Genomic DNA, 13,902 nt, shown 5'->3' on the forward strand with positions numbered 1-13,902 from the left:
TTTAGTAATCAATTATTATATGAAAAAAGTATAATTGTCATTACAAAAAAGCAAGAAACATAAAACATGATAAATAAAGTATTCTATTAAATATTTCAATCCAACCATAAGGGAAAAATATAAAACACAGCACATAGAAAACTTCAATAACAAAGCATACTAAGTGCTCTTATTATACTATATTATATGATATCATACTATAACAAAAGTGTGAACTCCACCTATGTTTATTTCAATTAGGAAAAGGCAGTTATACCATTTATGGACTCCAACCAAGTGCTCTTTATTATATTATAATATGTATTATTATTATGCTTTACTACAATAAAAATGTAAACTCCACCTACGTTTTATTTCAATGAGGAAAAGTCATTTATATACCTATAAGACAATTTTAAACAATAAATGAGAATGTATGATGCTGGAATAAACATGAAAAGATTTTTACTAATCTAATTATGCCTCACCTCTTGACCTGGCACTCCTTACTTCAACATCTTTTGTTGTTTTCACTTCCCTTCCTGCCAATTCTTACATGTCGCAGGGTTGTAACCGCTTGGAGGAACTTACTCCAATCTGAGTCCAATCATGCAAGACCACCATCTCTACCACACAAACAGATTACAATGTAGAGGGGGAGGGGGAGAAGGAAAATACACCTTTTTGTAACCACATAGGATCATCTCATGTTCTAGGACTCTTTTGGGAACAAACTCACCATCTTACAAGGTTATTTGACTATGTATCCTGTGCACCAAAAAGCCGAAGAATAGAGAACAACAACATAGTTTCAGCAAGGTGACAGAACAGATATATTATTCCTAGATAGATTAAATTAGAGCAGCAAAAACATAGAAGAAATACACTCCAATCCATCCGAAAACCAAGAAAATAAAAGAAGGAGGAATGATAACGCTTCACAATACCTCAGTAACAATGTGCCATTTCTTGAGCTACTTAAATTCAACCAAGTCCTTTCGTGAAGCCTGGTTCTTGACCCTCCGGCTCTTGAGCACTGCAACATCAAACTCCACTTCCTCTATTGCAAGCATTAACTTCCTCCAACTCCTCTGATCTCATTCACAACATCCTTGAATATCATCACTTCCTTTTCTACATGTTTACATATCCTCATATTGGCATCAACCAAATTTTCGGGACCAAACCATTTGCTGAAAACCAAGAAACATCATTTATAAGACACATGCACACATCACATAATTTCACACAAAAGTTGCAAAACTATCCATATAAACCCATTCTCAATGTCAACAACACATTAGTGTGACAATCATTTCAACATTCATAAATCACCATAAAACTGCAAATTTAACAAGTGCTAAACCCCTTATTACATGACATTCAAAGAAAATTCTAAAGAGTGAAGCCCACAGAATCTATCTCCTGTGCATAGGGAGCTGTAGAAGGGACCTCACTACTACTACTACTACTACTACACAAAGAAGAAACTGATTTTCTAAGCACAACATGTCCCCTAGCTTTTTTTCCCTGCTTCCACTGCAACAAGTTGTCTTTAAATAGTAATAAAACTGCAGCCAGGAAAAGTGTAAAAAATAATAAGACAACAGAAAGTAATCGAACATAACGATTATGGCCAGCCGTTGCACACTAACTTTACTTAACATCACATTATATGCCAAAAGGGGGATAGTTGAAGGCACTGTTTAGCACTTCTCTTTTCATTCCTACTAGCCGTAATTATATTAGAAGCAAGAAGAAAATCTAGATAAACAGAAAGAAGATCCAATGTGGTAGAATTTTATAGTTATAAAGTATCAATAAACTAAGGGAATATCAGAATTCATAATTGATCAAAGTCTTATTCTTATACATGTGTAAACACGAGCACAATGCATGCTACAGCTATTTCTAATCGTTTAACAAGCAATAGTTCCAATAATTCAAACTCTGTACATTCAATTCTTTCCCCTAATTCCCCTTTCTCGAATTGAAGAACCAGCTCAGTGGCAAAAAAAACATTAATTGTGAGCAACTTATAATGGTGCATAAGAAAGAAAAAAATTCTCACAAGGATACATGAAATAATATCACATGGCATATGTTAACCAACTTATTCCACTTCCTGTCAATTGTTGTTTATTACTTAATAAGCACTACTATTTCCTCATGTACCTCTGTCTCCAACCATGAAGAGAGAGAAGGTTGGTTAAGAAAGAAGAAACGACGGTTAAAGCAACAAAATCCAAACATCCTTCTATTCTTTCCTTTCTTCTTTTGGCTATCCAAAACGTCTACTCCAATAACATGAAAGCTTGATAGCACCACTAAATTACCAAAATAGAAATAGAATAGTATTTCGGAAAATGAAATACACATGAGAGGATTTAATGTGAACACCTAGACTTAGGAGAATCCTTACTTTTCACATAGCTGAAAATCTTTGCATCGTTTGCAAACCCAACAATTTCCAGATATCATCAGAATGCAGCAGTGTGTGCGCACATGCATGCTGTAAGTGTACCATGACGAAGTCTTCCTTCCTGGGAGATATCGCTTCACCAAGCTATGTAAACAAAGTAAGGTTGCACTCAAAATTGTGATATGGCAAGGGAATAACAACATCAAAATTGATACATGCTAAAATAAAATGATCCCTGCTTACAACAATGAAAAGGTCACACAAACTTTGCGAATTTAACCATGAAATTACCACAGTTTGGCCAGATGCCTCCAGAGCTTTTTTCTTGATCATCTTTTTCATAGTTCCCTTCTTATGTTGTTTTCTCCTATTCTCTTCTTGTTGTAGTTGATAGATCATGTCCTCTGGAGCACCAAGCCAATAATCCCAATCAATGTATGGAAACCAAGCTGCAGCTACCTTTGCTTTACATTCACCGGTAGACACAAATAAATGATCATAGTGAGCCAAGTACAATATTTTCATTTGCAGTTTTTCTTTGCATGGACAAGCACTTGAAACCAAAGCAATAATACAAATAAAATAGTGGGACATACTTACAACTCATAATTAACAGTATCATAATCAAACAACCACCAAACTTACCACTCCCTAACTTTAACTGATTTTGGTGTCTTTTTAATTTCTGCTTGCAATACAATATGCAATCTTCCCCTTTCAACGGAGGGCAAGCCCATGTACAACAGCTACTAAAATTTCACTTTTTACAGTATTCTAAGTGTCGAATCTGAAAATATAAGAATATTATGGGTACTTGCACCAGAAATTGCAACTACAATATTTTGCCGCAACAGAGAAGATAGCAATAGCAAAAGGGCAGTGGTTCCAGAAACTTGCCAAAATTCATGGTACACAAATGTTCGCAGAGGTTCTCCGGTCACTGGTTTGACCTCCAGCCTGAAATACATTAACTGATTCCACATAAGATCGGCAATGATCAGGCTGCTGACAATCGAATGCATTCTCGAGCGCACATTCCAAATAGGCACACTTCAACACCTTCAATTTTCTGAAATAATGGTATCACCTGGAATATACAAACCATTTATACTACTACATAAAGTAGATTTCCTTTGTTAACCACAAGGTTTCTAAGGAGGCACTTTAAGGAACAAATCTCCTGTAATCTATTTTTTGTTTTGGTTACCCAATCTTGTGCAAACCTTCACCCCCATGATAATAAATAACAACATAAAACAACAAGACTACTAATAGTAAGAGGTCAAATTGGAAACGTAATAAAGTTCAACTCAATTAGTATTAGTATGTGAATGTAGAACTTCATCAGGTTGCTCAGTCGCATGGGCAGACTTCGCCTCAAAAACTATATTGAATGAAAGCTGAGATTGCCCAAATGTATCATTCTTTAAGAAAACCTGGTTTTGAGAATGAACTATAAGATTGCTTCAAATATGGGGGATCGTGGCAGATATCAGTGGAAGAGGTCTCTAGCATATAAAATTGTAAATAAGTAACTATATATCTCGTTGTATGAATGTGGAAAAAGTGAGCAAAATCACTGACCTCAGCTGCACGGATTTTATATGGTCGAGACACATAACCCTCCAAATCTAACTCATCACTTAAATTCATTTTAGCAATGCAAACCTGCAAAAAAGTCCCATTTTCTATCAACTATAAGAACACAAAGAAACTATAGTTTATGGTGATAGAGAAGTTCAGGCATCTATGTCAATCTTGATGTAGAATAACTTTTTTTCCATGCTCGCATGAACTCTTTTCTCCTTCACCAAGGAAGATTGTCCTTTTCTTCTTAGCCTCTTTCATCGCAGTTTCTCATCTTTTAAAGGTTAATTGGGTTGAGACTTCTTTTTATGAGTGAGATGTGAGAACAGTTTCATATAAATGTTGTTTACTTTAAGAACCAGCAAACGTCAAATAGTAAATGATCTTCGAGATTCACCTAAGAGAAGAGCCTGTTCTGATACTTTGAATAACCACTCTTTCAGACACGCGGGCAATACTCGACATGTTGGCCTGAAGGTATACAGACTACTGAGGCATATGTTTCAACCTGCAGTTGTCGTGATACAATAAAAAATGCTTGCCTTGCCTGCTGAAACAGTCTTCAGCACAGTCAATTTTTCCATCCTTCTTAGGAATGCCACCACCAAACATCTCTTAGCCAAATTGTATATTTCATGTAGCTTTGAGAGGTTATATTTACTCTGTGCTGATATGGTCATCTAAAAGGAATAATCCATAAAATAAAAGATAACCATAATAATATAGCATTTAAACATTTTTAGAATAATTATTGTGAGTTATATTGGTAAAATAATATCATGGTCAGAATCTATCACCTCCCAACCAAAAATAGTAGTCATACAAAATCTAAATAAAGGCTTTTACACAGGATTTTCAGATAGCCATAAAAAAAATACGACAATTTTTAGATATAAAACAAAAATAGAATGAGATGATTGTTGCAATTTTTTTGAAGTTATTGCCTTCCACACAACAAAATAGTATTTTCTGCTATTATAAATATATAAAACTAAGCTTATCAAACTCCCCAAACATAAACAATTATTGTCCTCAAGCAAAAGTCCGACACTGCAAAAAATATGATCTCAACATTGTGCTAATATTCTGTAACAACAAAGGTAACCTATAACCCATATGCAGATAATCTCAAAACACAAATGCCGCAATAAGTTATGCAAACGCTAACTTATCATAATGAGGGTAAGAGGCCAATCACACCACAACACTTTGTCTCGCCAAGTAGAGAGTAGAACAATCAAGCTTCCACAAAATCATAGGTTTCTAAATGTCACCATACTCGTCGCTTCAACACAATACCCTTTATCTCCTTATTTCTGCCTAAGTTGGGACAACTTTTGTTTTTTCTTTTCTTTGGCCATTTTTTTCCCTTTTTTCTTCCCCTTTTGTTGTCATGGCTTTATTTTCATTCTTTTTTCTTTGTTTTTTGCCCGTGACTTACGTTCTTTAGGCGGTATTTCGGTCTTTTGACGTGAATGACAACACTTGTGGTGAAGGCACCCGGTTACTCAACCAAAAACGTCGTATTTCGGTCTTTTGACGCGAATGACAACCCTTGTGGTGAAGGCACCCGATTACTCAACTAAAGAACATTTTACCTAAAGTGCTTTGCATACTCATGGCTCTAGTCACCGTTCTACGTGAATCATAATATTTGTGATGAAGTTACCCAGTTACTAAGTGACCTAAACCAGCGGAGTAGATGTAGTCTTCCTTTTTCTTGCTATTCTTTCTTCATTTTTTTTTTCGTGGTAAAAGAAATTTCTAAGGGGAAGGGCCTTTGAATTTTTCAAAATGATTTACTGTCCCACATTAAACTTATAAGGATCAATAGGGTGGCGTTTTGGCAAACAAATATAATTTCACAAGAACTCCTATGATTGAGTGGAAGCAGAGACATTCCAACTCTATTTCAAAGCAATTCAAAATGCATGAAATTAGGCCTCAACTACTCCACATTTACTCAGAGCAACAATCACATAATGCAAGTGCACATTCATGTCTGAATCTTATGCATTCTGGCAGGTTTCTAAAAGTTCTAATGATGACGCCATCAAATTCTGTTATGTTGATTGGTATGAATGGTTATTGATACAGATCAGTAAAAGGGGAGGAACTGTAATTTTCAAACCAAAAGTGAAGGTTTCTGTCCATATAGCAGTTCAGAACATAATGATAGAATCTTTAGAGACGTGTAGACCGCCCTCAGTGAAGATACGAAGAAAAGTAAGGCTGGTAACAGCAGCAACCCAAGCACTTCCAAGTGCTATTGCTCTAACTTCTTCCCCTTCAAGTCGCATAGACCACTAAATATGCATAAGGAAATCCGGCTAACCTATAGTTAATCAAAGATTGTTTTTTAGCAGAAGGGCAAATGCAAACTTAGAATGCTAACCCATCCATTATGGCACTTGCAAGAAGATATTAATCCATACAAGGAAAAGATGAAGAGGGCTGACCTCACTGTTATTTGCCCAGGTACTGAAGGGCCGATACATAAGTGTGCTCATATTCTTCTCGCCTTTACATGGATTGGCAAATACACTCCCACTCTCATTTAGAGAAGCCATTGTGAAGCCAAAATAGTCAGTCATTGCAGGAACACGTGGACCACTGCTGGTATCATGGAAATCTATCTTCATTTAAGTCATTGAAACTAAATTGTCAGAGGGTAAACGTTGATTATTTTTCTAGTAGTAACGCAAGTTGAGAGTATGAATTTCTTAAGCCTTGATCTGTAGCAATATAATAAGTTCAATAGACAAACCAATAGTTGGATCAAGGTGCTCAGTGTTCTTAACGTAAAATGTGTTTACCCTGACAGACGTGAGGTTTTTCAATTAGGAAAGTAATTCCTCTTTAAGCTTTTATTCTTACAGTCATTACAACTGAATCTGCAGGTTACACTGTCTGATGCAGCAAAGTTCAATCATGGTTTTACCACTTTGATTCTTCCAGTTCCATTCCACTCAATAGCAAACAAGTCATATGGTTTTCTGGAACATTACAACTACTAAAAATCAGAGGAAAGAAAATAAAGATAACAGGATACCTCTATATGTGAATATCCATCATATTCCATTGTGGTTATACTTCCAAGCATATTGTAGCACAGAAAGTGCCTCTTTCCAGGGAAGTAGCTCCAGGCTGAAAAGCTTCTAGCATTCTTGGCCCGGCAGTTACTATCATATGCCTGGACCCACTCTTCCCATTAAGGTTATCTTTGTGGCCATAAGAAGCCTTCTTACGAGATCCAGCTTTGGGAATAGAATCCAGCCCGTCATTACAATCTTCTTCCCAGTCATCGTCATAATTAGAGCACTTACGTAATCTTTTTCTGCTAGGTGGCTCAAACTCACCATGGCTATCCTAGCGTTCGCGGCCATCCTGCGGGCACTCCACCGTCTCTCCTTCATCGTGGCTACAAAAACCCTTAAGATTGGTCCCCTTCTCCTTCACTCCCTCTCCGCAGATCTACGATGGTTTTGAGGGTTTTCTCTGTAATTTTTGGGCAAGAAAAGAATCGAAAATGAAGTGGAGAAGCTGAAAATGGGATTAGGAAGAGGAAGAGGAGGTAATTTTGAGGGTTTTCACCAGTGGGGAGGACATCTGTATTTCTTTCTCTTTACTGTTGGAGAGGAGAGGGGGGTTTTTACCGGTGGAGAGGGGGTTTTTACCTGGTAAAAGTATTTTGCATTTTCATTAATTCTTTTTCCTTTCATAAAAATTTTAAGTTTATCTTCAAATGTAGAGAAATATTTACAGTTACTAAAATATTAAAAAAATAAAAAGAATAAAAAATAATAATATTTACATAAATTATAATGACATCTCATGAGGTTTGACATAATTATAAATACCTCTCATTATTTAATTGGTGCATGGAATTTTTTGAAAAATTGTAAAAAAAATTATTCACATAGTACATAAAAAAATTATTTTTTTAAAAGTAAATAAAGTTATAATTTTTAGTCCAAAATGCCATTTTGGTCAATTCACCACAAAAATGAATGGAAACTTAACGAAGACTAACGGATTTGGCTAATTGTTAGACGAACGTTAAAATCAGAGGGTATTGTTAATTTTTCAAATAATGAGAGGTTTTCATAATTATACCAAATCTAAAGAGAGGTTTTTATAATTTACCCAGAAAATAAAAGATGATGGTCATTCTTTAATTAGAAATAGGAAAACAAAAACATAACAAGTTGTACTGGCAAAATTCGATGAATGGGCTAAGCAAGAAAGGCATGCGTGATTTGTTTGTACGCAGTTACCAAAGAACTATACATTTTTAAATAATTATTAATTATTTAAAATATTATTCTCAACTCGTTTTCTATTTCTAATGATTATGTAATTGTATTTTAATTTAAAATATTATCTTGATATTGTTATTATTGATATTACTTTGTTAATAATATTATTATAGGGATTATTGGTCTAATTTTGTGATTATTGATATTATTATGTAAATGTTATTATTGGAAAAATTGGTCAAATATTTTTTTTATTGACATTATTATTAGGAATATTGGTGTAATTTTTGTGATTATTTACATTACTTTTAAAATTTTTATTACTGGAAATATTGATCTAATTTTTTATTATTTACATTATTATTTAAATAATGTAATTATTTTATTTGAAAATATTGGTCCAATACTTTTTATTATTTACATTATTATTTAAATAATGTTACTATTGAGATTATATATTTGTCTAATTGTTTTTGGTTACTTACATTATGATGCAAATGTTAGCCTATTTATAAAATAAATTGCACGTGTATACAATAAATTTCACAAAAAAATTAAGCAATATGATATAATACACATAATAAATTATAGAATGTTATAATTATTATCTTCTTCAGTCTCGTAATCCTCATCAAAGTTATCCTCGTCAGACTCGTCATCAGATGTATAGTTCCTCGATCGAGATGTACCTGCTACTTGTTGATTAGCAGCAGAAAGCTGAACGACTAATTGTATACCATTTGGGTTATGCAGGTCACAATTATAGTTGTCCATCGCAACTTACGGAGTAGGTATTGTCTCAATCTCTTGAAATGCGATGTCGGTCCATTGAGAGTCAGGTTATATACGGCTTTTAGCATCACGTTCGGCCTCCTTTCGTGGACTCAAGCTCCGGCCAATTATATATAATCTTCAGGTCCTTCCATATATTCAGAGTATCCTTCGTTGTTCTTTTATGTCCGTCACGGTATTGAATATATTGTCAAACACATTCTTCTTAATGTGCATGACATCAGGATTATGTCGTATTAGATGCACCGACCAGTACTCGAGCTCCCAGAAGATATTTTTCTTTGTCCACTTATAATCGCTATTGTATCCGTCCGGGAGTGACAACGACACTTCAACCGCAGGGCTAAACTCTTCAACCCATTTGCGGATCTTCTCCCATCAATCTTGACTATGCAACATTTCTTTCTACTCGATTCTTTGTGAATGCTTTCTTATTCCTACGGAACGGATGGTCTTGGGGGAGGAACTGTCTGTGGTAATCAAAGCAGCACACCTTCCTACCGTTCTGCAGGTGGAATGAACGTGTGTCTTCCATACAAACTGAACTCCGCATAATACCAAGTGGAACTCCATCCAGACGCCATTCTATAAGCGGGTAGGTCGTTCAAAGTCCACATCAACACGGCTTGCATTGGAAATATCCCGTTTCTCAGTGTCGCACGTTTGTACACCTGCATACCGCAGATTCTGCAACTCCTCGATCAACGGCTCTAGGTAGACATTAATGAGATGTTTTGGATTGGAAGGACCGGGGATCACCATCATCATGAACATATACTTAGCACTCATGTACATTCCCAATGGGAGAATGTACGTTATAAGTATAACCGGCCAACATGAGTACATACCACTGTACTGCCCGTGCGGTGCGAGCCCATCCGTGCAGAAATCCAGTCTAACATTACGGGGCTCTATTGAAAAATAAGGATGTGTCTGATCAAAATGCCTCCATGCATCTGGATCGGATGAATGGCATATGGATCCCTCTTCCATTTGGTTGTTGGCATGCCACGTCATTTGCTCGGCAGTCGCTTCTGAAGCATACAATTTTTCCAGGCGAGGGGTAATCGATAGGTACTTAAGAATGACATACGGTGTCTTTTTGCGAGATTTCGCTTACCTAGCTTCTCCAAAAAACTTTCAGTAGTCCAAATCAATGCCGTCCTTCCTGTACATGCAACCATTTTTACACGCATTAATCTTCTCAATAGGTAAACCCAAATTTCTTATTAATTTCTTTGTACTATAGTAATCATGGTGTAGGGTGTGGTTGCGGGGCATTATATGATCAGCCCACTAAGATATTTGGTCATATATATGCTGAGAAAATGGTCAGTTACCTTGATATTCACCAACTCAGCGACAACCCTCAATTGAGATTGGGTGCAACCGTTCCACAATGGATGATTGGCTGCATGCACTATATCGTGAAATTGATCTGCTAGTCCAGACACATAATTAGGGCCCTCTACCATAATATGATCTAGGCCCTGCATTAGTAGGACACGACCTCAGACGATTATCATGCACAACATCCTGATACCCTCCACAGCTGCACCGCATCACCCTCGGACGATTATCATGCACAACTGCACCGCATCACGCCAAGGCATACTGGTACCCTCCATAACATTAGAAATGGGAGTTTGCTCCTCTTGAAATGCGGCCGCGGTGACGACCTCAAAATACTCGTACACCCTCTCCTCACCACGAGAAGTCTAATTATAATACTAGGACATAAAATCTTTCATAAATAAGTCAAAATTTACCTCGTCCGTGGTTTTGAAAACTTCATTTTTGCACTTACGATAAGGACACTTAATTTTCTCACCATCCATATATGCATATTGACATTTGGATAATTCTATAAATGTAGCAACACCATTCTTAATAGAGTAAGACCGCCTTATTTGGAAGGTTCTTCTCATACATCCATCTCCTCGACTATCTTAACATGACGATGAGTCCTACACAGACACACAAACACACACAAATATATATATATATATATATATATTATCATATTAAATTAATTTTTAAAATTACAAAAAATATAATCAATTGACAAGTAAAGGGTTAAAATTGTTATCTGATCAAAATAATTTTAAATATCAATAAAAATTCGAGATAGGTTGACGAAAAAGAGTAGAAAAATGTTTCTGGTATAGTAAGGGATCAAAAAAATTCGAGAGAGATTGAGGAAATAGAGAGAAAATAAGAATGAAAGAAAATAGTAACATTAAATGGAAAGAACACACATATTTAGCTATTAAAAATAGTTGTTAAATTTAGATTTTGAAACATTTCTTTCGACGAGCTTAGGAACATTTTTTTTCACCGTTTAAATGTAGTCGTTGTATTTCATTTGGAACAGTCTCAGTAATAGTAAATAAATAATACAAAAAAACAGTTCCAATTTGTACCAAATTTTGGAACGATTTTTGAAACATATTACTTCTTAAGTAAAACTAATAATTTGGAACGGTTCTTGCATAATTGATTAAGGGTGTTCCAAAATCATTCCAAATTGTACCTCATTTTGGCATACGTTTTCTAACTGTCATATTTTGGACATCCTTTGTCACCCATATAGGAATGGTCAACTCAAGACCGTCCCTAATTCTGATATTATGTTCCAAATAGAGTTCCAACCATTTACCGTTACTATTTTGTAACAGTATTTGGATCAAATCTTGTAACTATTCGTCTGGGACTCATGTTGGAACGGTTTGCCAGTTCAAAAATTATAACCCAAAAAAAATATAAATCATGACATCATCTTTTAATATCCATTCATTATGTATTCCAAAGACCGTTCCGAGATGGAAGGGGTTTACGAATGGTTGTCCTGGCCGTGCCAAATCCCGCCTTTCCTTATGGTGTGATGATGTGCTCTAGCCAAATTCCATCCATAAAGGTGGTTGGCGGAGCACAAGATCTAGGATTCGATAATAGCACAAGAGATGGGATCCGCAGGATTTTTGGTTTTACATGCTAGCTTATGGATTTTCCAATTTCCAATTTCTTCCCATTTGTTACAATTTTCTCATATTGTACCCCATTACAATTCTCAATGGCAAGGAGCATTGTTTTCTTGATAGTGCCACTACACATACCATTCTAAGACACAAGAGTTTTTTCTCAAACTTGTTAGTGACAAGACCAATTATGAATACTATTTTAGGAGTTAGTAATCTTATTGAGGGCTCTAGAAGAACTACTATATTATTACCTGAAGGAACAAGGTTACACATAATATTCTAGTAAATCACAAAGCGTGCTAGAATACTTGGCTCGAAAGAAGCAAATCCTCGAAAGAGAAAGGAGCATATCGTCGCTATTAATCACAATGCTAATTCAACCTCCAGTAATGTCTCTAAGGATAAAATTCTTAAATTGATTTATCTAAATGTAACGAGCAAGATCTCGAGGTCAATTATGAGATGTCTATTAATTATGCTTACAACAGTTTATGTTGTTACCGAAAAGAGGGTAAATTGCATTTTTGATCGCATAAATGGACATGTTTTTAATTTTGGTCCCATACTGTAGATGATTTACACATTCCATCCAATATGTGCATTTCTTTTCCAATTTCAGGACACAAGAGGGGCAATCATTAAGTTGCTAATGACAGATTATTTTTCCGTTAGGTGGGTAGAAATTTGGAGGAAAAATGGACTGCTAAATGTAAATTTGGTGGAAAAGGTTTATTTCTTCTTCTACCATATACAAATAGCTAATTTGTTATCTTATCTCTTCCATTTAGTAGGAAAAAAGAATAAAACATAGATGCAAATGGAGAAGTTCTTTGTCACTATGGAAGGATTGGAAGTTTGAGAACCTTATGGACAAAAATTGAAAACGAGTCCACTTATTGGACCAAAAATAAAATTTACCCTCAAATAGAAATTGAAATCAATGAGATTTTTGCCTATTTTGTAGCCGTCGAAATCATGGATGAAAATGAAAATGATCCTCAAACTATAGAGGAATGCTAACACTTAAATAATTGAAATAATTAAAAATAAGCGAGAAGTGTTTGGACCTATTACTCCAGCACCACAAGATGTTCAAGCCAGTTGGCTATAAGTGGTTGTTTGTACGAAAGAGAAATGAATGAAATGAAGTTGTAAGCTACAAGGCTAGACTTCTGGACCAAGGCTTTACTCACAGGCTGAAAATTAATTATACTGAAACATATTAACTTGTAGTGGATGCAACCATACTTAAATTTTTAATCAGTTTATTAGTAATTGAACTGTTGGAAAAGGTGACCAAAAGCCAATTAGATTGGCGGTTTTGAGAACCATTTTAGCAATCTTTATTTAATTAGTATTATTCTGACAAATATGGTAAGTATTCGACCTTAGCACATGTGTCTGTTGTCTTTGTCATATTACGTCAACCAACTTTGACGTCACAACAGATGTCCATAGACTACTCAATAACCCATGTAGTTAGGTTACGCATTGGATGACAGCTATGAAACTAACTTTTGAGAGTTGGTCTGAAACGTTCTAAGTCAAGGACCTCAAGATTAGGCATCGAGAGTCCTAGAAAGACTTGCACTGAGTACTGCAATCATTTGATGGGTGCTGCTTTTCATCGGCGATAGACGTTGGACGTCTATGCAATTTCAGTGGATTAGTTGACAAGGCGATCAACTGACTGAACTAACTCATGGGGATTGTCATATGGAAGCCTTAGAGGCTTGGTCAGTATACTTGAGTCCTTGGCTCGGATAGTAAGGGAATAGTCCTCAAACTTGAGAAATTACGGTAGTCACGTACATACGATGACTGTACCTTGGATCTATGGAAGAGGTGATTGTGTCACAAACGTGATTATCATAAGCCTTAT

General features: G+C 35.6%; 1 protein-coding gene across 12 annotated transcripts; it reads right to left on the reverse strand.

Moving 5' to 3' along the window:
• Positions 1-325: 325 nt before the first annotated feature.
• Positions 326-7,626, reverse strand: LOC105179422 (protein ENHANCER OF LHP1 1-like). Of its 12 annotated transcripts, none has more exons than XR_016066798.1 (9): positions 7,041-7,626; positions 6,448-6,624; positions 4,536-6,323; positions 4,386-4,459; positions 3,986-4,069; positions 3,299-3,488; positions 2,693-2,865; positions 2,402-2,545; positions 326-1,172 (listed from the first exon to the last, which is right to left on the reverse strand). XR_016066798.1 is itself a non-coding variant. In XM_088883889.1 (9 exons), the coding sequence occupies exons 1-3, from the start codon at positions 7,089-7,091 to the stop codon at positions 6,255-6,257; spliced, it is 297 nt and encodes a 98-aa protein (XP_088740015.1). In that variant the 5' UTR covers positions 7,092-7,623; the 3' UTR covers positions 326-1,172; positions 2,402-2,545; positions 2,693-2,805; positions 3,047-3,188; positions 3,299-3,488; positions 3,986-4,069; positions 4,386-6,254. The 12 variants fall into 12 exon arrangements, 6 of the variants coding, with proteins under 6 accessions (XP_088740015.1, XP_088740011.1, XP_088740010.1 ...); XR_016066799.1 differs by having other exon boundaries at positions 4,531-6,323; XR_016066794.1 differs by having other exon boundaries at positions 326-747; positions 927-1,172; positions 4,386-6,323; positions 7,041-7,625.
• Between the last annotated feature and the right edge of the window lie 6,276 nt (positions 7,627-13,902).

The sequence above is a fragment of the Sesamum indicum genome, linkage group LG8 (assembly GCF_026168435.1).
Source record: "Sesamum indicum cultivar Baizhima isolate 11 linkage group LG8, ASM2616843v1, whole genome shotgun sequence".
NCBI lineage: Eukaryota > Viridiplantae > Streptophyta > Magnoliopsida > Lamiales > Pedaliaceae > Sesamum > Sesamum indicum.

Bases quoted from the DNA above. Each gene is read 5' to 3' on its own strand.
- LOC105179422 (XM_088883888.1), bottom strand. From the start codon at position 7,091: ATGCTTGGAAGTATAACCACAATGGAATATGATGGATATTCACATATA. The intron at 6,625-7,040 runs GTATCCTGTTAT...ACTTAAATGAAG, and splicing joins ATGGATATTCACATATAGAG to ATAGATTTCCATGATACCAG. The intron at 6,324-6,447 runs GTCAGCCCTCTT...GATTAACTATAG, and splicing joins CCTGGGCAAATAACAGTGAG to GTTAGCCGGATTTCCTTATG.